The sequence below is a fragment of the Nycticebus coucang genome, chromosome 10, assembly GCF_027406575.1.
Source record: "Nycticebus coucang isolate mNycCou1 chromosome 10, mNycCou1.pri, whole genome shotgun sequence".
Taxonomy (NCBI): Eukaryota; Metazoa; Chordata; class Mammalia; order Primates; family Lorisidae; genus Nycticebus; species Nycticebus coucang.
In genome coordinates this window covers 46,611,334-46,638,391 of record NC_069789.1, presented here as the reverse complement: position 1 = coordinate 46,638,391, position 27,058 = coordinate 46,611,334, and the positions used below count along the sequence as shown (strand labels likewise).

The 27,058-nt window shown below is 41.4% G+C and overlaps 1 protein-coding gene across 4 annotated transcripts in view; it reads left to right on the top strand.

The window, feature by feature from the left end:
* Window positions 1-27,058, top strand: part of KCNK2 (potassium two pore domain channel subfamily K member 2) — a 240,850-nt gene that overhangs the window by 84,497 nt on the left and 129,295 nt on the right. For 2 of the 4 annotated variants that reach the window (XM_053607779.1, XM_053607778.1), the window contains exons 1-2: window positions 6,963-7,558; window positions 10,490-10,800. In XM_053607779.1, coding sequence (XP_053463754.1) covers window positions 7,513-7,558; window positions 10,490-10,800 — 357 coding nt within the window. In that variant the 5' untranslated portion in view covers window positions 6,963-7,512. Of the gene's footprint in view, window positions 1-6,962; window positions 7,559-10,489; window positions 10,801-27,058 lie in introns of those variants that run through there. The other 2 variants (XM_053607781.1, XM_053607780.1) reach the window with 2 other exon arrangements.

The window sequence follows — 27,058 nt, the reverse complement described above, 5'->3', positions numbered from 1 at the left end:
AAGTCTTTTCACTTACATGAATTTTCAAAACTACAAGAAAATAATATTGGACTGGGTACTATCGTTATAAAAAAAGAGGGTTGTTTACATTAAAAAAATCCTTTTTCATATTTTTACATGTATAAATTTACTTTAAAGTAAGCAAATATATAAAGCTGTCAAAAAAGATATCATTAAATGTTTTATATTTTAGATGAATTGTGTTTTTAGAAAATGAAACAGCTAATTTTAATGAATTTTGCCAAGTTTTATGGTAAAAATGAGTTTTCTTACATTTTTATATTTCAGGGTAAGGTACTTTAATTTGAAGCCCTCTTGGTAAATTAATGGTGTTTCCCTGAAACATAATTTCACTAGTGTCATTCTTTCCTTAATACATTAACTGCATGATGACAAGGATGTACTGTATCTTCTTTAATACCATATCTCTCCAGGTGCTGGAAAATGCCTATCTGGTGGATAGTAGGTGCTTAATAGATACTAGTTAAGTGAACGAATAAATAAATATATTTATTGGCAAAAAACATGTAGTGGTGTTGTAAATGGAGACAGCCTACTGCTATAGACAACACTTCTAATGGGCATCACTAACATTTATCCTTTAGCTGCTTTTTCCATTCTTTCTGTGATGTCCAACTCCTTTCTGATTGTTCCAGGCTAATTTTAGGGCTGTGAAATCTTCCAAATGAATAAATTTTGGCCTCTGAAAAACTGTCTTCTTAAAATAATTTGTATAGCTCAGGTCTGACTTTTTATAGATTTGCTTGGAATGTGATTCTTATAAGTAACATTAGTTATCTTTTGCTGCATAGCAAATTGCCCCAGAATTTAGCAGCTGAAAACAAAACTCATTTATGATCTCACTGTTTTTGCAGCTCAGAAATCTGGGGGCAGCTTTCTTGAATGGTTCTGCCTTAGGATCTCTTAAAAGGCTACAAGCTTGTATGGGGCTATAGTAACCGCAGGTCTCTGCTGGGGAAGGATCTGCTTTCAGACTCACTGTTGGAAGTTGGAAGGCCTCAGGAGATCACTTTCAAACAGGAGAGCCACTCCATGGAGTTGACATCTAACAGGGAAACTGGCTTCTAGCACGGGGAGAGATCTAAGAGAGAGAGAGAGCATATAAGAGAAATCACAATTTTTTTAAGCCTGATCTTGAACGGTTACCCTATCACTTGTGCTGTATTCTATTTATAGTAAATTCAGCCCACACTCAAGGAGAGGGGGAAACACAGGTCATGAATCCTAGGAGGTCAACTTTATACATCGCCACAGAGCTAAATTATTTTTTACTTTCTCCTCTTCCTTACATTCCAATGTTTCCATTGTCAGAAATCTCAACACAAACTGGCTTATAAAATAAAAATGTGTGTGACTGAAGGTGTGGTTTGAAATAGGGGATTGATCAAATGTCCTCACCTGGTCCTGCCATCTGTTTTTTCTGTATTGGAATTCTCCAGTAGCTTCTCCTATCCTCTTAGCGTAGGAGTCTCCAAAGCTTTCAGGTTCAAGGTCATTGGGTATAGACTAAAAGTTTCTTTCCCCAAAAACCTTTGCTCAAGTCACTTTGTCCAAATGTTTCACAGGCCCCTGCCTGAACCAGTTAAGAAATGAGGATTACATTGCCTGAGACCCAGGACATACACTCTACTCACAGTCAGGGATGAGTCCCACAGGAAACACAACAGCTGGGAGGTGGGAGACGGGTGTCCTGGGAGAGACTGCGTCAGACAGGCACTTTACCCAACAACTATCTACAATGCTCTCTCTCCCAGGGTCAGCTGGAACTTCTAGGAAAATGCCCATCTTCTCCAACACCACCCCCCTCCGTGACAGAGCCCTTTTGATCTAGTCACACAATCTCCTTGTCTCTCTTCCACTCCCATCCACATCACCAAGTGTCTCTCACCTGGGTTAAAGCAGTAAGGCCCAAACTCGCTGTGGACATGCCTGCTTCTTAGGTCACTTTTCCCCTGTTCTCCACTCAGTAAATAGAGGGATTTTTTAATAATGCATTTGATGAGATATCTTTCGTGATGAAAACTCATCCAAGTCCCATTAATTAAAATCCCGGTGCCACCTGACCTGCTGTCTACCTGATTCTCGAGCTTGATCACTGTCCACCACCACCCCCCACTGTCTGAGTTCTCCCATTTTCCCAACTTCTTCCTGCCACTGTCTTCTCCCAAGCTCTTCTTGTTGGGAAACTCTTTCCTTACATTCCCTTTTCCCTTTCTACCCTTGCTCATCTCCAGGGCCCAACTTCAATATCATTTCTTTAGATAGGCCTTCTTGGAATCTCTAGCAGTAGATACTCTCACAGCACCTATGGCTTGTCAGAATTTTTAAGTTTATATTTGTTTAATACTGCCTGTATGAAACAAACATAAACTTAAAATTCTGTATGGGGAAGCACCTGTAGCTCAAAGGAATAAGGCGCTGGCCCCATATGCCGGAGGTGGCGGGTTCAAGCCCAGTCCTGGCCAAAAACTGCAAAAAAAAAAAAAAAAAAGGTGGTGCCTGTGGCTCAGTGAGTAGGGTGCTGGCCCCATATACTAGGGTGGTGAGTTCAAACCCAACCCTGGCCAAACGGCAACAATGAAAAAAAAAATTAAAAATTTATACTGCCTGTATAGTTTCTGAAGGTAGTGACCTTGTGATAGCCACAGAGCTTGCTTGGTACCTAGTAAGCACTGAGTAAATATGTCTTATGTCTGTGCAATTGTTGTTAGCTGGAATGTTAAGTAAGTGGCAAAATCCATTATACAGTTGGAATCTGTTGGTGGTCTTGTCTGGGCAAGAGTCCACTAGTTCATCATGAGGTTACAGGAGAGAATAAAATTCTTTTGGGAACCTACAATATTGAACACATCTATAATGTCTCATTTTGGTTCTTACAACAATATCTTGCAAGTTCAGTGTATTATCCTTGTTTTGCAGATTAGAAAACTGATGCCAGAAAGATAAAGTAACTTCCTTTACCTCACATGGTTCCGAATACCCACAGAAGTCTCACTGACTCTCAAGTCTCAGATATAATTGGAATTGTGGGAAAAGATAGTGGCATACTCATACTTTTATTTTTATTTTCACTATGACATTTTGAATAGGCCAAGGTCGAAAAGCAAAATAAACATAAAAGCGAAGTCCTGTAGATTTCATGCTGCTAGTTGGAACAGAACAACAGATCTGAAAGCCCCAGAATGGGGGCCGTATAGTTACATCTTTTTATTATATATTTTAGGTTTTCCTAGACTTTAAAATAAGGTCTAAAAAGAAGTTGAGCAGTCCTGAAGCATGAAAGAAACAGAGTCTACTTTGTTTTCTATCTTTCCATGGGATTTATGTGTATTGAGAGATGCAGGCATAAAATCAAAGAGGATAAACCACCCTATTTCCTTGTTCCTCCAGTTGCAATGTTATACAAGCTAGCCTGCTTCCTTTTTCTGTTTATTTCACATACCATGAGTAAGTAAGGCTCTTAGAGGGGTAGGAATATATGGGAGGGGCTGTGAGGGGAGTCAATGATGGGACCAGCTGGTTTCTTGGTGCTTTCAAATGATTTGTGAGGCTGAGCCTTTGACTTGTTGGAGTGATTCCTGCAGATGTGACAGTTTAGAATTGTTCCTTTCTGCTGTATTTTAACTTCTGTGTGAGGTATGTTACTCTCCCCAACCCCTCAAGCATGCTATATATATGTGATGCCTAATGTTAGAATAATATAAAAGGGATCATAGAGTACATATGAATTGATAGGGAAGAGGGAGGACATGACACCCCAGCACTGGGATTGGTCATCAGACCTAAGTCTTGGGAGCCCAGGTAAGGGGAAGCATTGTACAAGCATATAGTGTACAAACAGGCATATTGAAGTTAGGCAAAGTGTGATTAAATTTGCAGAAAACTCAGGGTGGAAAAAAAAATCACAAAGTTTTTGAACAAAATGGGAAAAGTAAAAAGAATACTCAAAAAAGTTTGAGATATGGCTGGGAGCAGGGGTTCATGAGCCTGTAAGTGTAGCTTTCTGGGAGGCTGAGGTGGGTGGATCTCTGGAGCTGAAGGGTTCAAGACCAGCCTGAGGAAGAGTGAGACGCCATCTCTTCTAAAAATGGAAAAAAATTACCTGAGTGTGATGGTGCATGTCTGTAGTCCCAGCTACTCAGGAGGCTAAGGCGAGAGGATCGCTTGAGCCCAAGAGTTTGAGGTTACTGTGAGCTAAGATGCCAGGGCACTCTGGCACTCCCGCTACTCAAGGTGACAGAGTGAGACTCTGCTCAAAAAAAAAAAAAAAAAAAATTGGATCATTTCATCTGAAGAACAAAAAAGTCATGCGATAAGATAGCAAATGATTTTGAAGGTAATGAGTTCACCCCATTTCCTATACAGGTAACCTACCCTGGTTCCAATAGCTGGAGAGAGGATGGGTAAATGACAATGGGAGACACAAGGTTTATGTTCTTGGTGACCTCACGTTCTTCTTTAAAGAAGCACAGCATAATGTGACAACTGCAGAGATATAAGGAGTTCTGCTTGACCTGGGAAGCAAATGGTAAAACACCTGAATAGCCGAGATTCCAGGAAGACATCTAGACAGAATGGAAATCTAAAGGATAGTAACTGTGGTGGTTAGGTTTGTGTTGGCGAGGCTGTAGTATTTATTTATTTGTTTATTTATAGAGATAGGGTCTCGCTCAAGTTAGCCAGGCTGGAGTGCAGTGACATGAGCATGGCTCACTTTAACCTCTAACTCCTGGGCCCACGTGATCCTCTCCACTCAGCCTCCTGAGTAGCTGGGACTATAGGTGCTACCAGGCCTGGCTACCCAGTTATTTAATCAAACATTAATCTAGAATTGAAGTGTTGCCATAAAGGTATTCTGTAGATGTGGTTAATACGTATAATCAGTTGATGTGGGCCTTATCCAATCCAGAGAGAGAGAGAGGGAGAGAGATAGATATTGACTTATTTCCTGGAAAAGAAGACATTCTGCTTCAAGACTTCAGCACTAGGAACCAGCTCTTACTGAGTTTCCAGCCTGCCAGAGCTGCTCTGTAGATTTCAGAGGGACCTGCCAGCCCCCATCATCATGTGAACCAAACCCATAAAATAAACCTTTTGTACACACACACACAAACAAACACACAACGTGTGTGCATGTATTCTGTTTCTCTAGAGCAGTGGTTTTCAACCTGTGGGTTGCGACCCCTTTGTAACAATGAAAATACATCCTGCATATCAGATGTTAACATTACGATTCATAACAGTAGCAAAATTACAGTTATGAAGTAGCAATGAAAATAATTTTATGGTTGGGGGTCGCCACAACATGAGGAAGTGTATTAAGGGGTCGCTGCATTAGGAGGCATTAGAAAGGCTGAGAACCACTGCTCTAGAGAACCCTACTGAGACAATGCCTTAGTCTCACAGAGAGTTGGGGGGAGTACAAGGGAAGGTGACAGAACCTGGAAGGCCTGGAGTGAAAAACAGAAGCGGCATCAGGAAATACATCAGTGACCCAGAGACCTTGCAAGGGTTTTAATTCAGTGAGCAAGATCAGACTCACATTTTAGAAAGGACATCCAATTATACTCCCTTTGAGAGCAGAAGTTGAGAAAAACGTGTTTAAATTCTAGCAGGAAAGATATTAGAAAGATTTTTTTTTTTTTAAATGGGGAAAGAGTTGCTGAATCTATTCTGGAATCTAATAAAATAACTTGGCATTTTTACCATTGACGGAATCTTACAAATGGTTCAGAAGGTTTTTTTCCTACAGTCATATCTATCTATAGCTTTCACTTGAAAGTTCTCCTTGTAACAGGGAAAATACTCCAATCTGGTAGAGGAGCAGTTAGGGAAGATAAACTCTGGCGCACAGCGGTGGAGGTAGGAGGGTGGAGGTCAGGAGGGGATTCCCTCCAAGAAAGTGGGAAGGAAGAGAGAGTTTACAAGCTATTCAAGTTCCGCTACATTACGTATGTTGTGTGAGGATTCGCCTATTAAAACCATAGCATCTAATCTCCATTTCTTCCCCACCTCAGCGGTTCAGTTCCCGCACCCCCGTCGCCACCGGCTCTGCTGTCCAGGTGCCCAGGTCTCCGAGTTGGGGCGGGGTCTGGTACCTGTTAAACTGGGGTCCTGGTTGGGAGCCGGGTGGGGGTGGTGAGCGTCAAGTTCAGGCTGGGAGTGGAGGTCTCCCACCTGCCACACTTAGCAACTTCTGTTCCCAGCAAGCGGGATCTTGTCCTGAGAGAACCTGACCGGGTTTTCCTCTATTTCCTCCGCGTCCCTAGGTGGCTTCACCTTGGCTCCAAGTGCATTTCCTCAGCTTTTTGGGGGGTCTGGGACATTCTGCTGATTAGAGCTCCCAGCCCAAGACCAGCACCCCTGGAGGTGAGGTGGGGGTTGCGGTGACTCCTTAACCCTTCCCCGGGTGTAGACCGAGGAATTCAGCATCATTACAGCCCCCTATCCCGCCAGCGGTCTCGGGGTGCCAATGGGGGCACTTCTCCGTACACCTCGGGGAGGGGTGGCAGGAGGACGCCCAAGGGCAAGGGGTCCCACAGCACGCACTCGGGCCGGGAAGGAGCCCTGCGTGGTGGGTGAGCCAGCCAGCGAGCGTGAGGACGGGGTGGGCAGTGGAAGGGGCTGAGAGGGGCAGAGGCAGCAGGTGAGCTGAAGGGCTGTGGCCCTAGCCTGGGAGGCGGGCCGGGCCGCGGGAGACTTTGGGAGCCAGCACCTTGCAGGGGCGACGCCGGCGAGGGTCGGGCTAGCAGGGGGTGTGGAGAGGCGAACCCGAGCGGAGCGGCAGCGAGGGGGGAGGACGCAAGGAGGAGGAGGAGGAGAAGGAGGAGGAGGAGGAGGAGGGAGTTCCGAAAGCCAGGCAGGGAGCCGGCCAGGGACGAGAGCGCGAGCCGGGCAGGGAGAGCAGAGGGCGGCGGAGCTGCGGGCGCAGAGACCTGGACACGCACCCCCCGCGGGGCACGGAGGGCTCCGCCGGGGGAGACGCACAAAGACATGCGAACGAGGGTCGCGCGAAGCTCCCTCACAAAGACGCCGGGGCTCACGGCAGCTCGGGCTGCACCCCCCGCCCCCGTGCCGCGCCGCGCCCGGGCCCCGCCGGCGGGGAGCCCGGGACCGAGCGCGCGGCGGCGGCGGCGGCGGGCCAGCGCGGGACCCGGGTCGCCCGCGCTCTCCGGGTGACCCGGGCCCGGCCGCTGGCGCACGCGGGGGCGGCGGCTCTCGATCCCAACTTGGCCTCGGCCTCGCCCTCTGCCCAGCCTGCCGGTGTCCCCTCCTTCCCGCGATTTCGTTTCTTCTCACGCTCCCCCCCCACCCCCTCCCGCGTCCAGCCCCGCTCTCCCCACCTTGTAAAACAAAGCCGGGGAAAATGCCTGCCCGTGCAGCTCGGAGCGCGCAGCCGGTCTCTGAATAAGAAGTGAGTACAATGGCGTGTTCATAAAAAAAGCTTCAAGTCCGTCTTTTTCAAAAAACATTTTGAATGCTGCATGCCTCATGCTTCCCAGCGCCTCGCGGGAGAGAGCCGGCTATAGAGCAGGAGGTGAGACCCCCGGGCACCCCGAGCCCCTCCGGCTGCGCCCTCCCGCCCCAGCCCGTCCGGGGAGGGCTGCGGATGCCACCCTGGCGGCAAGCGGACAGTCCCCATCTTCGCTTCCCGTCCAAAGTGTTGGGTCAGAATCTGGGTTTGCAGGCAAACCCATCCTCTGATCTTCTCCCGGCCGCTTCTTCCCGCTCTCCCCCCGGTGCCTGGGTTTTTTGCATCTGCCTCGGGCGTGGGTTCGGAACACCTTAGGGGAGTTTCTGATGGAGAAGGAGGGTCAGCCCTTGGGAATAGCCGACAGGCAGGACTCATGGTGACCCTGGTCACACTTGTTGCCCACTGCGTGGTGGGACAGGCAGTGGTGCTGAAAAATCTTGTTTCTCCTGCTGGTTGGTGGTCAGTGGCGGCCTGAGTGGAGACATATGTGGGTGAGAATCTGAGACGTGGATTAAGACGCCGGGAGCCGGCGAAGGGCTGGGGGGAGGGGAGTGGGTAGCGGTGGTGGCGAGAGTGCTTGGAAGGGGCGGCTTCTCTCCTGAGCATACACCAGACAGCCAGCGTGGAGATGGAAGCCCAGAGGTTCCCCATATTGGACAGGGAAAACGCTGTTTTGCAGGGGGCAAAAAAAAAGGTACTTCATCAGTTTCTGCCCATTCTGTCTGCCAAATATTCATTATGTCTATTCTTGTTAATTAAAAAATAAAGCAGTAGCTTAAAAGAATTACACTCCTTCAGGAACGGCATTAGCTGCACACACACACACACATAATCTTAAAAGAAAAAATACAAACTGTCTCCTTTCCCCCAAAGCATGCGATGACAGACGCCCTGGTGGGATTTTTGATTGGTAGCATCAAGGTAAACATTCTTGGTGTTTTCCAGTTGTACAGACTGGAAGCCACTGATGTGAAAAATCACCCACGTGAGAGCACCGCGACCTGGAGAGATTATGTGGAGCTGCTGTGTGATTTGTTTTCGATTTTTATTCCAAAGATGGCTAAATTTTAAATTATGACTTTTATTTTTCACTCAGACGGCCTAAGCAGATGGGGGTGGTGGTGAGTCTGCAGATGACATGATTTTAGCTCTAATCAGTACTTCTATTACAAAAGTTTTTTATCAAATTAAAACATTAAACACATGCCCAGTTGTTCATTTTGAATGAATTTGTCTTTACAAATAAAAGTGTCTACTAGTTTGTGGCTTTATTCAGAACAGGTGAATGCATCAGGAGAGAAATGTGTGCCTACCTGTATGTAGCAGGGTGAACCTTAGGATTGCTGTACTGAGCTACCCGTATGTGGAATCTCCACCTATGTGGAATCTCCACGTATGTGGAATCTCCACTTGGAGCCATGGACACAAGACCTCAGCACAGCTCTAATTTTATCTCTTCAAAGTTAGAACCATTCTGAGCTTTGCTGGTTGAGGAGCCTCTGTCATATGCCATCATTTTACAAAACTAATTAAGTCTGGAGTTTCAAATGATCTTTATTTGCCAAGCTTCTGTCAATGGGCAACTAAAGATGTACTTTATGAATTCAAACTATGGTAACTTACATTTAACTCATAGTGTTAGGCAAGAGGGCAGGGTGAGTAGGCATGTGAAAATTGACATTTTTTATTAGTTGTCTTATCCTCCAGTAATTTCAGGTACCTGTGGGGTATTTGGTGCTGTTCCACGGAGATTTCTTATATACTTCTCTAAAAGTGTGTTTTAGATTAGGTTATCATTTTATGAAACAAGACAGCAATTATACACATGACAGCAATTTTACACAATTCTATAGCAATTATGGACTTTAAATTGATTATTCTATTTGAGTTGGTGGTTTTTTTAAGTGCCTTATTTTTTGGCCATTCTATTAACCCCTTTGGTTCAATATTGCCTTTCCAATCAAATTGTTCTGTAGTAGCTGGATTGTTTTCCTCTTAGAAGTAGAAGATTAATATCTATTATATTTTCTAAAAAGAAATCCATTAATGAGATTTTTGAACAGCTGAGATAAATAATAAATGAATTTAGAGTCACCTCAGTGTATGTGGGGATTGTACGAGAACCATATAAATTCCCTCTAATGGAGCAATTAGCTCTGAGCAGAGCACGTAGGGTCTAAGGTGTGAGCCAAGGTTTTAATTTTATTTTTTCTTGATATTGTTCACTGTTGAAAAGGAAGAAACTTGGTCTTTTCTTGGCTGTCCCTAGGATTGTGCCACAATGGTTAGTAAGAGCTTTTTATTTTTCAAACATGTTGGAGATGGAATAACAACGTACAGATTGTGTCATTGTGAGCCCACTGTGGAGTATAGGCTAAAAAAAAGGACTGGACAGTGGAGTGGTTTATTTACCACCATGATTTACCAGAAAAGTAGGAATGATTTCTTTTGAGCAACAATGTTTGGATCACAAACTTATAATACGATTCTTTTATTCCAATAAATTTTAAAACAAAAATAGAGTGTGTTCTTCATATTAATGTCTTACAGTACAAAGTTCTTGAGAACAGGAATAGACCATGAATGAGCCTCTTTCTGAGTACACAGATACCTAGTTTAGTACCGTCAACTCCTGGGATTTCAGAACATCTCTGTGTGGGTAGCATAATGGACAGGCATAAATTTAGAAATTCATTAGGAAGCCCTCAGGCATTCTTTTCTTTTTTTAAGTTTCTTGATCTGACACCTGTTTTTGTTTCCCTCCCGTTTGGAACTCCAATACCAGCAGAGAGCAAAGATCCAGCCCCTTTTTCTTGGACCCTATATATATCGGGACCCACCTGAGTCCTGAAAGCACTCCTGGTTTGGTTCCAGAGCTTTCTTCCCCCGAGAGACCAAGTGGAGTTGAGTCAACCTTTGCTGACCCCTTAAAGAAGCCCGTCCAGTTCCCCTCTAACCTCCTCCAACCTAACCCTCATTCTCTGTTGTTGTCAGTGGCGGCACCTGACTTGCTGGATCCTAAATCTGCCGCTCAGAACTCCAAACCGAGGCTCTCGTTTTCCACGAAACCCACAGTGCTTGCTTCCCGGGTGGAGAGTGACACGACCATTAATGTTATGAAATGGAAGACGGTCTCCACGATTTTCCTGGTGGTTGTCCTCTATCTCATCATCGGAGCCACTGTGTTCAAGGCATTGGAGCAGCCTCATGAGATTTCACAGAGGACCACCATTGTGATCCAGAAGCAAACATTCATATCCCAGCACTCCTGTGTCAATTCCACGGAGCTGGACGAACTCATCCAGGTAACGAATGGCATGAGAGGAGTTGGTACTTCATGTCCCCTAAAGGGAAAGAAAGAGTAAGCTGGGAGGAGACAGCCATCGCCCAGGGCAGTCTTGTCCAGCTTCATGCTGATTAGCGAATGTCCCTTCCCCCAGGGCTTCTCTCCCCTTTCTGATTCCCCCCTTCTTTTCTCACATCTGCCTTATTTTCTTCGTCTTTTCTTTTACTTCTCCCCCCCACTGTTCCTTTCTGCTGTGTTTCTTTCCTTTTGTCTTCTTTGTGCTCTGCCTTAGAACTGCCAGTGGATACCCCTGGACTTGGGGTTACCATGCAGGAAGCTTTCCTAGTTAGGATGGTCATTGCCCACTGAGAATCTCGGCTGTGGCAAATGAAAGGAGAATGGAAGATAGAAAAATGCTTTGATCTTGGCAGTGGCCATCATAAAAAAGTTAAATTTAGGATGTGACCCTCTTGTGATGGATACCCTTCATAGTTATCAAATTGTAGCTCACATCTTTAACCTAGCCAAGGTATAATGTTGATAACTACCTTTATTGAAGTGTCTTGGGAGAAGCGATTATTTATTGCTTCTCTAACACCCATTTAAAAACAATTTACTACTATGCAGAAAAATAGGTTTTATGAATAAAACTAATTTAAATTTACTCTATAATAGCAGAATAGTATCCTTACAGATAAAACACTTTTCAAAAATTAATCCCAAAGCAACTTCTAAGCTGCAGTGAGGGTTTTTGGAGATGGCTACATTTTTATGGTAGATTCTTTTTTCCCCATAAAACAGTCCATTGATCAATCCAAGAATCTCAGACAAAAAATAAAAGCCCTAGAATTTTCTTACAAGGAGAAACTCAACTGGTTGTTAAAAAAGTTTTACTTGTATACACATTTGTTTTCCATAGAGCCTACTTTTGCAGTTTTGCCGGGGCCAGGCTTGAACCTGCCACCCCAGGTATATGGGGCCAGTGCCCTACTCCTTGAGCCACAGGAACCACCTGAGCCTACTCTTCTTACCTGGTTTAATTCCTATTGGACTGAAAATTTATCTCTGTGAATCATCATCTGAGCATGTGCTTCCTTATTTTATATATAATTTTACACCATTTGAATGAGTGGGATTGGTACATAGAGGGAAGAAATTCATGGGTTTTAATCCTGCGTTTTGTTCTAAGACATTTACTCTTATTTTTTTTTTTTGCTGCTATGGATCCCCAAATTCTCCCTCCGTCCTTCATTGCCCTCTCTATTTATTGCAGCATACGCTCACCAGTCCTCATCAAGTTTTATTGAAAACTATCAAAGCGAATATTCTCTGGCACCTATGTAGTTCTTATCACATTCAGACTTTTCTGCATCTGACACATTCGATTTAAATTTTGGCTTAAATTTTGATAATACTGTTCACTCATATACTGAATTCTCTATTAGTTTTAGATGATGGTGACATATTTAGTACTGGCAGTGAGACTGTTGACATTATTCACCCTCTTCCTTAGTCCTATGTCAGATCAGTTTCATTTCATTCTTTGTGCCACGTAATCTTAGAAGGTACTAAAAATCTTTGAAGCATCCCTACTTCCCTTGGGTTTTAGAAGAAGAGCTCTTGGTTGTCTTGGTGGGGAGGCAAGCTGGAGTCGTGGTAAAACCTCAAACTTGGGGCCAGATAAGATGTGTTTTAAACTCCAGTGGAGATTAGAAATGTTGTCTTGAACAGGTAATTTTCCTCTTAATGATCTGTTTGGAATGAGGAAAGAGTACACCGATCAAGTAGGATTGTTCTGAGAGTAAGAAGATATTTCATCTAAGCCATTCAGGTGCTCAAAAGTATTAGGTTTGTTTACTGTTGTTTGACCCTCGCCCCCCATTTTTTTCCTTTATTGGGTTGTGGCTTTCAATTCAAGTTGCTGCATTCTTACCACCTTGGGTGAGATGGTTGGTCTGGGCAAGAAAAAAAATGGCTAGAAGTTCAGGACAATGCTAAGGGAAAACCTGTGTGAATTTGAAAATGGCCTCACCCAGACTTTGTCAGGACTCTGAAAATAGCTCGAAGGTCATGGCAGGTAGGAGCTAAATTGTTTTTGGAATGGGCACAAACAGAGCTTAAAATATGACCTATTTTTTTTCTTTCTGCTCTGCATGGGCAATTCATTAATATTCTTCATTAGTATTCACTGCTGATCGAGTATTTCTGCTTTTTAAAAATATTTTTTTGTGCAGATTCAGTATTTTTTAATGCAGAAGTTGCCTGTTAGTTCTTGTCCTGTCACTCACCTTTATATTTCCTCCTTGAATATAGTGGTTTTTTTTTTTTTGGATAAAAGAAATCTTTATAATGTTATGGTTCCAAGGATCAAGATCAATGTATAATAGGGAGGAAGGTAAATATGCCAGTAATCATTTATTTGAATTAAATTTCCTTTACATGATTCTCAGAAATGTCCAAGTGTTCTTGCCACGTATTTAGATATATTCAGTGTTCAGGTGTATTAGTCGGTTGTAGCACATCATTAAAGATTAGGAAACGAAGACACAGAAAACCCAGGTGATTTACCTCTATTGCCTTATCAGGATGAGAGTTCAGGTCTTTAGAATCTTGGCCAGGCATTATTCCTAGAAGCCTGTTCTTTCAGGGTTTACCTTATTTCAGTGCTGAAGAGGTAAATTGCAGGAGTGTTTAGCAGTGCAGTTCTAGGGTTGGTGGTGAAGAAATTGTCTTTCCTTAAGAGAGAGTAGAAAAGGAGAAAGTGAATGGTCAGAGAGCAGGCCGGCCTCAGGTGCAGTTAGTATAATGTGGTCCCGGATCCCAGGTTATTAATTACTCCTCTGGATGGATTACGTAACCTGATTCCATGTTGTGGTTGTGTCACAGGGTGGAGTGGAGGATCTAAGGGGAGATACAGGGAATGGAGCATTTAAGCATGTGAGAATGTCTGCTGCTTCTGTTATAGAAACACGTGTATAGCTCTAAGTGCTGTTTTTGACACCCGCCCTTAAGAAGAGATTGAGGAGGGGCAGAGATATCAAAATGGAGATAAGCTTGCTGGATTGAGGTGTTTTGAACAGTGGGATTGTGAGCTCCCATCACATTTAAATTAAAGTGATGTCAGTACAGAAACACGCATAGAAACATTTTTTCAGTTTTGAGAGGCATTAATAACAGCCAAGGGGTCATTAGTAACAGTCAAAATGTAATGAGCACTTACTGTGTGCAAGGCCCTTCTAACCCTTTACATGTATTATCTTATTTAATTGTCTTGAACAGCCTTATGATTATTATCTGCATTTAACTTAATGTGTGAACTGAGGCAAGGGGACCTTCATTTTCCAAGAGTGTGCAGTGGTAGAGCTGTTACTCAAACTCAGGGGGGTAGAGCTAGAGCTTATGCTTTAGCTCCTGAGCGCCGGACTACACAGTCAGGCATAGTTCCAGTATAAGTCCTTACAGATTAGAGCTGGAAGTGCTACAGGTTTCCAAATATCCATGTCTTGGGGGCACTGAAGAAGAAATTAGAGTTGGGAAGACACGGAAGAAGAAGTAAAAGGAAAACTGGAGTTCAGGGTGCTTTGAGTGCTCTAGGGGAAGGAAAGGGAACAAGTGGCCGTTTGAGGTGAAAGGGACGTGGTGGGCTCCAGCACCTGAGTGCGTGACTGTGAGCAGCCCTAACAGAGTGGGCTGGGGCCTTTTGTTCCACAGTAGGGAGGCAGGCTTTATTCTAGGCTTAGTCTTTTCCAGCTGGAGTACTGCTGGGTACTTGGCTATGCCTCAGAGGATACTTGGAGGCACAGGATAAATACATAAACATGGCCTTCCTAGAATACCAGTGATACGAGCCTTAAAAAACCCTGCAAACACTAATTTATCTTAATTCCATAATCATTGATTTACAAATTATTTACGGAATGTCTACCATGTACATTGTCCTAAGTTTTGAAATACAGGGAAGAATAAAATGGATGAAAATTCATCAGTGAGTTTACCTTTACATGGGGAAGGTATTGTGTTAGATAGTGACGCATTTTAGGAGGAAAAAGAGAGCATCATGGAGCATAGGAAATGTTGGTTATTAATTTCAGATAAGTTCACTAGGGAAACTTCACTGATAAGGCGACTTTTAAATAAAAGGAGTGAGGGCACAAGCCAAGTGGCTGTCTGGGGAATAATAGTTAGGCAGAATGCTGAGCACACACAAAGGTCCTGGCTGAGTGAGAGTTCCTGGCATGTAGAGGGATTGCAAGGATGCTGGGAGGGCGATGTAGAAGATGATGTCAGGCAGATGTGCAGGGCAGGTTGTGTAGGGTCTAGTGAGTTATAAGGAGTCTGGCTTTCTGGTGCAGAATATTATCCAGCTCCTGCCTACATTTTGACAGGATCTCTCTGGCTGTGGTATTTAGAATAGTCTGCTCAAAGCCATGTCCAGGAGTTAGGTTAGGAGGCTGTTGTAATAATCCCGGTGAGAGATGAGAGGGGGCTTGAGCTAAGGGAGTAACCAGCAGAGGGGGGGATTGGGAGATATGCTGATGTTCTAGATATAGTTTGGAAGGAGAGTTGATGAGGATTGAGTGTGGACCACATGTGCAGTGCAAGGGAGAGGAGTCAAGGATAACCCCAACGTTTTTGTCTTTGGGAATGAAAAGAATAGGATTCCCATTTTCTTGAAATGGGGAAAGAGTAAGGAAGAGCATGCTTGGGATGTAATATTAGGGGCTTAGTTTTGGACATCACACTAATTGTATCAGTTACACAGGTTTCACTTACTGAGGAAGATTTGCCCAATCCCAAAGAGTGGTGTTTACAGGTTTAAATTTTTTTGCAGGAACATAGAAGTAGCACCCAGTAAAATTATGCATCATGGGCAGACTGCATGATGGCAAGGTGTCTGGAGAGGCCAGGGGTCAGCTCCAGTGACCTCCCTGGCAAGTCTATACCAGGACGTTCTCTCTTGGATCAAGATCCATCTCTGTGTACATGGAACTCTGTGGAATCAATGAACCCCAAATGTGGTGTTATCCAGAGTTTCTTATACCTTGCTGGTCATGTAGGCATATGTTTATGTTTACTGTGCAACCAGCTCCAGTGGCAGAGGTCTCCAGGAGTCTCACCAAGAGCAGACGCACAAAATGCACCAAATGCATTGTTCTCAGTAAAATGGTGACAAGTCCTTGCTACCAACCTCTCCGGAACTCCTCAGGCCATGGTTGTAAAGCAACACTTTGATCTGCATGTCTCATCCCTTTACCAGGGGGACAGTGCTATGCAAACACCTTAGCATAACAGCTCAGGCTCAGTCCAAGCCAGCACAACCATGTTAAATTTGAGACAACTGTTAGGACATTCAAGTGGAGATGTTGAGTAGGATGTAGCAAGTATGAGTTTGGCATGGGGGAGGGGCCAGACTGAAGATATCTGTCATGGAACTTATCATTACATAGAAGGAATTGACAGAGAAATTGGGGAATGAATGTAGGTTAAAATAAACAGAATGTGATCCCTCAAACAATTCAATAAGTAGAAATCACACAATGCACATAAATAATTGATTTACGACCTAAGATTTCAAGGACATTTTTCTCATTATAGGGAACTATCTCATTCCATGCCCCAGATCTCTTCCAAAGGCTTTATTTTTATTTTCCTTTGAAGACGCTTTAAAAAGACATTTAAAAGATATATCTCTAAGCTCGGGAGCCATTGAAGGTATGTGAGCATTTATGTTTTAGAATTACATCATGGCTCTCCTACTGGTGAACAGGATGGTTTGCCCAATGAAGACTGGCTTACAGCTAATCATATATAGTAGCTGGTGATACTATATGGTTATATATGCAGTGGTTTGGTGGCTGTCATTCCAGTTTACATAAGTACCCATGAGTGTTAAACATTTGGCCTCAGTCTCTGAAAGAGTATGCTCATCTTTTATCATTTTATTTATGAACATGATGACATGTTGTCCAGAAAGCATCTAAAATGGCTTTCTTTTCTCACCGGTGATTTTACTCTTCTTGTTGAACTTTTTGGACCTAAATTTAGATTTTAGGGACATAAATATAGTCTGCAAAGCGTCCAAACATCCTGTAAATATTAATACTTTCTGTCCTTTGGATTAATCTCTGGAAAAAGCACTTTTAGGCCCTTCTTGGAAGCATATTAATGTAGTAGCTTGAATTATTTTACCAGATAAGTTAGGTGCTACTTAAATGTTCTGGGCTTCCAAGGTGAGCGTTCCCAGAGGCAACTGGGCTACCAAATGGGGCTATTGAAGTCTTAAAGGAAATCTCATCAATTTCCAATTTTCCTAGAACTCTCCCATGAGAGTTCTTGAAGAATAAATCATTCTTGCTTTTTCTCCCTACTCCTCTGATCATGCTGGCTTGACTTTCAGAAGGAAAGCATTAGAAGAGAAATACTTTTTAATGTATAAGTACATCAAGTGGCAATTGAGACATTTTCATGTAAAATATCATCACCTTTCCTGGTAATACTTAGGTTTTTATTATAAAACATAAAAGTTGTCTTTCAGAAAATAATTTTACCTTCAAACAGTGTGTGAAGGTTATTTAGTAAGTGTTGGTTAAAAAATTAGAAAAGTGGAATGTAAGCATTATATACCAATATCACTGAAACTGAAGTAATTAAAAAGAAATATTATTTAAAAATAATTGCTAGAAAGGTATTTGACAGATGGAATGGTAAGAATATAGGAAATTTTTCTGCATATACAGGGTGGACATAAAGTTCATGTGCAATTTAAAATAGTTTAACATAATAAATTGCACACAAACTTTATGTCTACCATGTATATTATAATACATTTCAAAATGGTTTTTGGCTGATAATTTATTTAGTCTAAGCTAAAAGCAAGGCTTCAATGTAAAGTTCAGTCAGATAGACAGTATTAAAATGAGGTTTGACCAGGGTGGATATGTCAATAGTAATTATGATAATGGCTTAAAATTCTGAGTGCTGTGCCTTCTGTGTTTGCATTTTATCATATAGTTGTATACTTTTTACACTTTAAAGTACATTATATTACTCAATTCCTACATCCTTTAGACGTAGGATCTGTTGTAATTCATGTTAGTAAAATGGAGAAACTGAGGCACATAGTGCCCTGCAGTTCAGAAAGAGACAAAATGTCACCTTGCTCCTACTATGAAGCTAATTTATAGCTTTCACATGAAGGCTATAACCCAGCTATAGCACAAGAATATGGGGAAAGGGCCAAGGAAGGGGAAGGGAGAGGGGAAATCAGGGTGGAGGGAGGGTTATGGGTGGGGCCACACCTACGGTGCATCTTAGAATGGGTACAGGTGAAACCTACTAAAGGCAGAATACAAATGTCTACATTCAATAACTGAGAAAATGCCATGAAGGCTATATTAAAGTGTTTGATGAGAATATTTCAGATTGTATATGAAACCAGCACATTATACTCCTTGATTGCACAAATGTACACAGCTATGATTTAACAATAAATAAATAAACAAAGTCAATACCCACAAAAAATAAATAAAAATAAAATTTCATTATAAAAAAAAGAACAGTCACCTTGTTCAGATTCTTCCTTGGGACTGCATCGCTACAACTTTTCTCTGGGACAGTGACGCAGGAGCGTGTGCCGCACAATGTCTGGCGTATAGTATAATAGACACCCAGTGAATATGTAGGCCAAGTCTGCGTCTTTTTTGAGGTACATACATATTCATATATATTGGTCAGGAAACAGAGAGGTTTTTCTTTTTATCCCCCTTTTGCAGATGAGTAAACTGAGGCACAGACTGTTTAACCTAAGACGACTCGGCCTTTTTCAGTTGGAGACACTGGAAGTGGCACAGCAAACATTAGAATCGTAGAGCTGCCACCGGGTGACTCTAATGCTTGTTTCCATAGCACTAAACTGCCTTCTCAGAAGCTACCTTATTTTGCTGTATGTTCTCACTGTAAGCTCCTCTTTTCTCTAACTCTATAAACCAAATTAGACTTAGGAGCTGTGCATCTTTCTTAATTTGAAGTTGCTGATGGGTTATAAACCCAGTAAACACTGCTTAAGGCATCTGCATGCTCTGTGCTGTGTTAGCACAGATCCCAGGCAGAAGACAGCAGGTCTGCCAATGCCAGGGCTAAACATGGTAAACTGAGTACAATTATAAGGCAACCAAAGAGCAACTAAAATATCATGTTAAAACTTGTGTGGCTGGGCATTAGTCATGCTGGAGCATGCCCAGGTGAGGCAGAAGAGCCAGCAAAGGAAGGAGAGAGGGAGATAGTTGTTAAGGACACACTATGCTCTACCTCCGGGATTATGGGACTTTTATCCTTTCTTGCTTTCCAACATTCTCAAAGTAATAATAGTTTCTTTCTTTCTTTCTTTTGCAGTTTTGGCCAGGGCCGGGTTTGAACACGCCACCCCTGGTATATGGGGCTGGCACACTAGTCCTTGAGCCACAGGCACCACCCAGTAATACTAGTTTCTTGCTGTACAAAATTCAAATAATGCGTGAAGGATAAACACTAGAAATTCCCTTCACCCAAAACTGGCCAAGACCTCTCTTTGGACGTGTAAATACATAACTATATATTGAGGGGTGTGTATATGTGTGTGTGTTTGTGTGTGTCTGTAGACATCTGTACATATATTTCCATACATAATTTTTAACATGATGTATAAAAATGCATGCCATTACCATTTCCATTTTTAAAATCACCATTGTATAGGTGATTTGGAATATGATTCAGGAATATTCTAAGCCTTTTTTTCTCTTTAAAAATTATTTTAAAATTTGTATGGATATTTATGGGGTACTGTGATGTTTTGGCACAAACATAATATACAGTGTACAACGATCAAATCTGGGTAATTGGGATTATCTATCACCTCAAACATTCATCATTTCTTGTGTTGGGAACAAGGAATATTCTAAGTCTTCCTTTTACATGTGGTGTGCAAGGTTTTTGACATAGAGGACCTGGCACAGAGGGCCACCAACTCTTAAGTCCCCTTGTGGTTGGGGAGGAGGCGGCAGGGTAGCGTGGGGTGTGGGAAAGATCATATGCTGCTGTTTCTGGTGGAGCAGCTCACAACATGGGCCATTTTGACTCAGATGTCTTGACAGGCAATGCAGACATAAATTGCTATAACAGATTTCGAAGGAAATAGAATAGAGAGCCCCACCAAAATATTGACCATAGAATTCCTTTAAATAGAAAATGTCTCTGTCAGATTGATGATGCTTTGGACATGTCTTTGATTTCACAATGTTCAAAACTGCATGAAGTGGAGCCTACAAGAGTTGCCCCAGGACTTACTCTTTCCTTAGGGTCTTCACACTTGTAGTGTTTAAAGTTTCATGCCCAAAGCAAATGTTTTGCTTTGTGTTCTTTGGTGAGTGGAATCCGGATCCTTAGAGGAATTAATGCCAGAAGAGAAAGCGTGGTGTTGGAGGGGGATATGTACTGAGCTCTGCTTCCACAAGAACAGGAAGCAGAATAATGGATGGATCTACTGTGAAAGAAGGGGCTTTTCCTAACAATGCATTTATGAAAATATGTATCTGCAGGTGCTGAGGATAATTATCTTAGCCTGTGGATAATGGTAAAATTTGACCAATCCCATATTGATGTGGGATATGATATGATAACAGGAAAAGAAGTGCTTTGGAAAGACACGTAAGAAGATTCCAGACAAGTTAGGTAGTGGAGAAGTAAAGGTTCTTACTTCACTCAGGTTGTGCTCAGGTCAGGGTTTACAGACACGTTCTTTCTCTCTCTTCCTCCCCCCTTCCCTTCCCCTCTCTCTCTCTTCCCTCCTCCTTTCTTCCTTTCCGTTTTCTTATTTTCAAACAGCTCTGTTATTGGCCATATCTCTTCTTTTGGGGTCAATGATAATCAAGAAAAGGTGTTGTTTTTTTTTTGGCAGCGTCTGAAATTGCATAATTTTCATGCCCCCTGCTACCTTTTTGGAGTTCAGTCCTTATGGCTTTATTACTGCATTTAAGACCAAGACTGTAATCATTGTAATTTTGATGATTTTCTCTAATGCATAGTGGCAGATGAACTCTACTGAAAATTCCTTAGAAGGTGTCAGTTTCTTTCTCATATTTGGTTGGTATTGTGAAGGTTATGGGGCGATTCTTTTCAAACTTCAGTTCTAAGTGAAGTTTAGAATTGGAAGACAAGTAAAACAAGTTTAAATTTCCTGATGGTCCTTTGGACCAAATGGCTCATTCTCTTCAAAAGTAAGGTAGAGTGGACTAGAACTCATGGCACTGTAAAAAAGAGAGGCTTCTGGGGAAGGGATGCAGGCTCCTTTCAGCCATTCGACTCGGGTTCTCTGCTCTGAGCTCATAGGCATGACCCATGGCCCCATTCATGCCTATTTTATCATTGATTAAATATCCATGTAGATTAGGTTAAATATTTATCAGTCAGGGAATGCAGTACTTTCCATCTCTTTTTAGCTATTTCTGTGCCTCTCTTTGGAGGCAGAGAACCAACTGGGAGTAATGCAGCTGCATTAAGAACAGTAGTTGATCTAGCCCAGTATTTCTACTGTTAATGATGGTACCATGGTACATTTAAAAACAGTGCCGTAGCTTTAAAAGGGAGGACTGTACCTTGAGTATCAATGACATTATGAAAAATCTGTCATGAGTGTACAATCATGAGCATAATTTATCTAAATATTGTGAATGTAATTACATTTCAGCTTGTATCTTCTCTTGAGATAAATGGCTCACATTCCTTTCAATAAAGTTTTCTATTCATTTGATCTTTTGTAAAATTTCATCCTTTATGTTTTAAGTCATTTGTCTAGTGAGTTTCATGAACAAAGTCATGTAATTCTCTTCTAAAGATAGTAACACTGTCTCTTTCAATCTTTAGTCCTTGCCACATCTACATTGCATTCTCATCCAACTCTTTATGTTTATAATCCTTGATCATGTGTGCCTTGGGTCTTTGCTCTTCTAATGATTTTGTTTTTTAATCTCTTCCTTGGCAGTTATAATGTCCCCTGATTATTTTAGTTGTTCTGTTCAGTTAAAACTTTTATAAGTGTCAATTAGAACGGTAGACAGTATTCCAGAAGAGGAGGAATTATAATCTAGCATAAGAATGGCTTTCTTTCTTTTTCTTCTTTATAAAAAATTTCTGTTATCTCTCTAATGATGCTTGGTCCTTCCATATCAGCATTGTTGAATCGTGTCCTTTGGCCAAGTGTCATGGTGGCTCTTGAGCCTTCTCCTGGGTCACCGAAACCGTTATTTGAAAAGGCGAGCCTGGCTGACTTTCTCTCAGATTCATTAGTTTTCACTTGACAAGGATCAGCTTCAATTCATTTATGTGTCTCTTTCCCCTGGCTTGTGAGTTTTTAAGCACTTAATTGAGCAATGTGCATTTAATGATGTTAAAGATCATGGTGCTATTTCCAGACTTTAGTATTTCCCTTTTCCAATTTTGAATTAAAGCACTGCAAAACAAATATCTAGAATTATACTTATCCCTTCAAATGTATGTTTATTAGATCTATATTTTTTAAATTATTAAAATTCTTTCTTTTAGATCTCATCTCTGATCAAACATACCCATTTGTACAAGGAATTGAGTTTTTTAGCATTTAATAGGTAATCTCTTTTAAGATTACTTTTATATCTTATTTTTTTTCCTTTTTTTTCATTATTATTATTTTTTTTTATTGTTGGGGATTCATTGAGGGTACAATAAGCCAGGTTACACTGATTGCAATTGTATATCTTATAAGTTGATTTTTCTCTCTGTCCTAATTTATCCCCTTCTAGTAACGATTTGGCGGGTGATGCTTGCTTTCTCTGTACAGAACTGTTTTTTCTTATGAGTAGAGTTTCATATGTATTAAAAATATTCTTTATGTGATTCTACTCTAGTCTATCTTGGGTTTTTCGGATTTTTTGGAATGTATTATTATGTGTAAGTGAGAGATCTCTGGTTAGTGCATCCTCAGTCTATAGCCACGCTGAGTGAAAGTGTCAATATTTGTGGGCCACTCAGTTAAAAAGTTTGATTCTCCTTAGAAGTACCTCAGGAGTCAGTTTCCCAGAAGTCTTGTAAGTGTAACATATAATGTGTTTTCTGGTGATAGTAAAGCAGTGTCTGTTTGGATGGAGGGGAGGCAGAGAGATATTGCTGGGCACCATTACGTGACCATGCAGATTATACATGTATTGAAGCACATTTTAGGGAAAAGAATCTTACATTCTTAAAATTTCCACTTTTAAGGCCCCAACATAGATTCTCGGCTATTTTAAAGTTTTTCTTTTACAGTTTATGCATCTGGTCTTATTATTTTGCTCAAATTTGCTTAGAGGAATAAGGAGATTCATCAAGAACTCATAATTGCTACAGAACATGTTTCTTTTGGGCAAATTAAAAATTTTTCATTTTTTGTCACTATTATTTACGTGCTATAAGGGTGATTTGAAAACACTTGATTTCAGTGACAGGTACAATAGAATGAGCTTCTTTTTCTTTGGATGGCCTTTAGTTTCTGCACCAGTGGGGATAACAATGGTACCGGGTAAGTGGATTATGAGATTTATGAACAGAGGCATCAATTTATATCCATTTTGGTGTTAACCCAGAGAGAAGAGATACCTTATTTATCCTCTGGATTTGGTGAGGAGTCCTGAGGGAGGTCTTGTCCTGTTAATCCAGGAGGCACCACACCATGGGTCTAGGTGCTGTGTGTATCCCCAGCAGGGTGACAGTGTAGTTAGGATGTCCTAACAGATTTCCATGCCAGGCAAACCCAAATGGATGGGAAGAGAGAAGGGTTTAGAGTTCCTATGTTTTATTTTCCTTTGGAAATAAACTGTCACTATTGTCTTAGAATAGCCATGGAGAGGCTTACCAATTATGTTCCTTAATAGACCACGTTTTTCATACAACTGCATCTCAGATAATTGAGACCTAGCTGTCTGTGGAGCAGAGAAGCCAGTGGAGGTCTTCTTAACCTTGACTTTGAAGCTGGCATTGGTTATTATGCTTCTTTTAGGTAAAAAATAATTTACAATGTTAATTGTGAAACAGTTCCTAGAGAAAATTCCTGGTGTAGTTCTGATGTTCCTATTGCACCAGGGGATGGGGATGGGGATGGTTTCTGAGAACACCCATTTCACTGCCGCTTCTCAGAAGGGGAAGTAGGTTCCTGTTTTCTTGTTGTCTCAGTCCATATACAAACCATCAAACGCCTAACAAAAACGGAGACAATTGTTCGCTGGTGTTACTAAGTAAAATTTTGTAAGACAAAATTGCATTTATTTATTGGTCAGAACAATTTATTATTTATACAGGCAAAAGAGGGAATTAACTTGAAGCATAGTTTTGTGATTTTGAGTTTTTTGGACATGTGAACACACGCTGAATCTCCTCAGTTCTCTTTCTGAATCTTCATTCAGCAACAGTTTTGCATTTGTTTGTCTTGTTAAGACGGAGTGGTAGCTATTGTAGAGGCCTGAGGAAAGAGAGTTGATGTGAAGATCCACTCAACTAATAGTTAAAAAGCATCCATTTATTCACTCTGTATTTTGATTTTTTGAAAGGCATTGTTCTAAGCATGGGGTATAATCAACAAAGAACAAAACTAAGGGAAATCTGTTCTCATAAAGCTGCTGTGCTTCTGGGGAGTGACTAAAAGTTAACAAATACGCATCTGAACTGGATACATTCAGAAAGTACCAATATTCTGAGACTAAACAAGGGCCTAATGAAACAGAATGATGAGAGGTGGGGCCTCTCTGGAAAGGGCTGTGTTCAGAAAAGTTTTCTCTAAGGACATGTTAGTAGAGGTGAGGTTTAGATGAGAAAAAGTCCAAGTCATATACATATTTTGGAAGGTAAGTGTTCCTGGAATAGAAGGCTGCACACACAAATGCCAAAACTTTCTTGGTATCTTCTCCTCCCCCATAGAAGTGCTGATGTGCTTAGTCCGTCACTGTTGCATCAGGATAGCTGCAGCAGATGAGCTGAGCCAGGCAGGCTTTGGAGGCCTGGATGGGTAGTTGAGCCTTTCAGTGCAACAGGAAGTCAACAAATGGAAAATTTCAGAAAGATGCGAACAATTACAGAATGACATCTAGGTCAGTGATGGTCCACATATCCAATGGTGGTCCCATAAGATTATAAGTAGGCTGAAAAATTCCTATCACCTATGATGCAGCTGTTGCAGTGTTATAGAGCACGTTACTCATGTGTTTGTGGTGATGTTGGCCTGAACCTACTGCACTGCCCGTCATACAGATGTATAGCACATGCGATTATGTGTTGTACACAGTACTAGATAATGACAATAAATAAATGTGTCCCTGGCTTATGCATTTCGTATGCTGTACTTTCTATTAATTATTTCCTGTCATTTCTTATTCAAAATTTCTGATTTTTTAAAATTAATATGTAATAACTGTACACCTTTGGAGGGTTCTTGTGATATTTTGATACCTGTACAGAATAAAATGTTAAACACCTTCATGAAATGTTCCAGAAGGGCTTGTTATACGAGATCACAGCTCCATGCATGTTACTGGTCCTGAAGACCTTCTTCTGGTGGGACAAAACTTGGAGGTGGGGGTGATATATATGCTCGTGATTCTGTGTAGGTCTAGAAAATAAATTTTAAAGTATAAAAGCTTATAGAATAGAAATAGAAAATATTTTTGTACAGCTGTATAATGTATGTTTCAAGCTAAGTGTTATTACAAAGGAGTAAAAAATTTCAAGAAATTAACAAGTGTATAAAGGAAAATAGTTACAATAAGTGAAGTTTAGTTTATTATTGAAGAAAGAAATATATATATGTGTGTGTGGATCTCTATCTATCTCTATATATCTGATACCATGTGTTGCTCTGTCACTAGGCTGGAGTGCAGTGGCCTTATCATACTCACTGTAAACTCGAACTCCTGGGATCAAATGATCCTCCTGTTTCAATTTCCTAAGTAGCTGGGACTACAGGTGCATACCATCATGCCTGGCTAATTTTTAAAAACATTTTTTAATGCAGAGATGAGGGGTGGGTCCCACTAACCTCCCAGGCTGGTCTCAAACTCCTGGCCTTAAGTGATCTTCTGCCTCATCCTCTCAAAGTACTTGGAATACAGGCACGCACCACCTTCCCTGGCCAGAAAGTGTTTTTACTAATTTCAGTGTTGTAAAGTCTACAGCCATGTATGGGCACACCCTAGGCATTCACACTCACTCACTCATTCACTGACTCAATCCAGAGCAACTTCCGGTCCTGCAAGCACGGTTCATAGTAAGTGCCCTCTGCAGGTGCAGCTTTTTTAATCTTTTATACCATATTTCTACCGCATCTTTTCTATAGTTAGATATGTTTAGATACACAAATACTTAGTGTTGTGTTGCAACTGTCAGAATTCAGTATAGTAACATCCTGTACAAGCTTGTAGCCTGGGAGCAAGAGACTGTGCCTTATAGCCCAGGTGTGTAATAAACTGTACCTTCTGGGTTTGGGTAAATTCTATGATGTCTGCACAAGGAGGAAATTCCCTAAGGATGCATTTCTCAGTCTATGAACTGTGATTAAGCGATGCATGAGTGTTATATGGTATCCGGAGATTAGATTGAATGAAATTAGAAAGATTAATTGAACAACATTTTATAAAAGTTGGTTTTCTAAAGAATGTTCCAGATTGAAGGTTGAGATGAGACAGAGAAGGCTTGGGCTAGTAGGATGGGCAAGAACTTTCCAAAAAGAGGAGTGAGAAGATAATATGCATACTTTGGAGAACATACAGAGAGAAAGGGGTGGCCGGTTAAGGATTCTGAGGCTGGTTCTAGATATTGAATTCAGTGTGTCTAAGACTCTTTAAGAACAAGACACATTTTTATGACCACAGCTAATGATTAGATGATTTTTTTGCAGTGTGCTCTGTGTGGCAGAGCCCTTTATTTTATTCCTATTTTCTTAAAATAAATTCCAAGCTCTATTTCAGGATAAAAGATATATACTTCATTAATTTTTTTTTTATTTAAAACCTGCCACAAGACAGATACTTGTGGCATGTTATAGCTCACATGCTACAAAAAATGATGGTGTAATTATTTTACCCTTAGCAAATACAGATTTCCTTTTTTCACTCTCTGGTTAACAAGTTCCAAAGCTTCACATCAGTTTTAATTTCTGGAAGATTCCTTATCAGACAATGACATTTGGCTCCTGATTTGAGCAGGCCTGAAAATCTATTTCACAAGGGTAATTTTCAATAATTTGG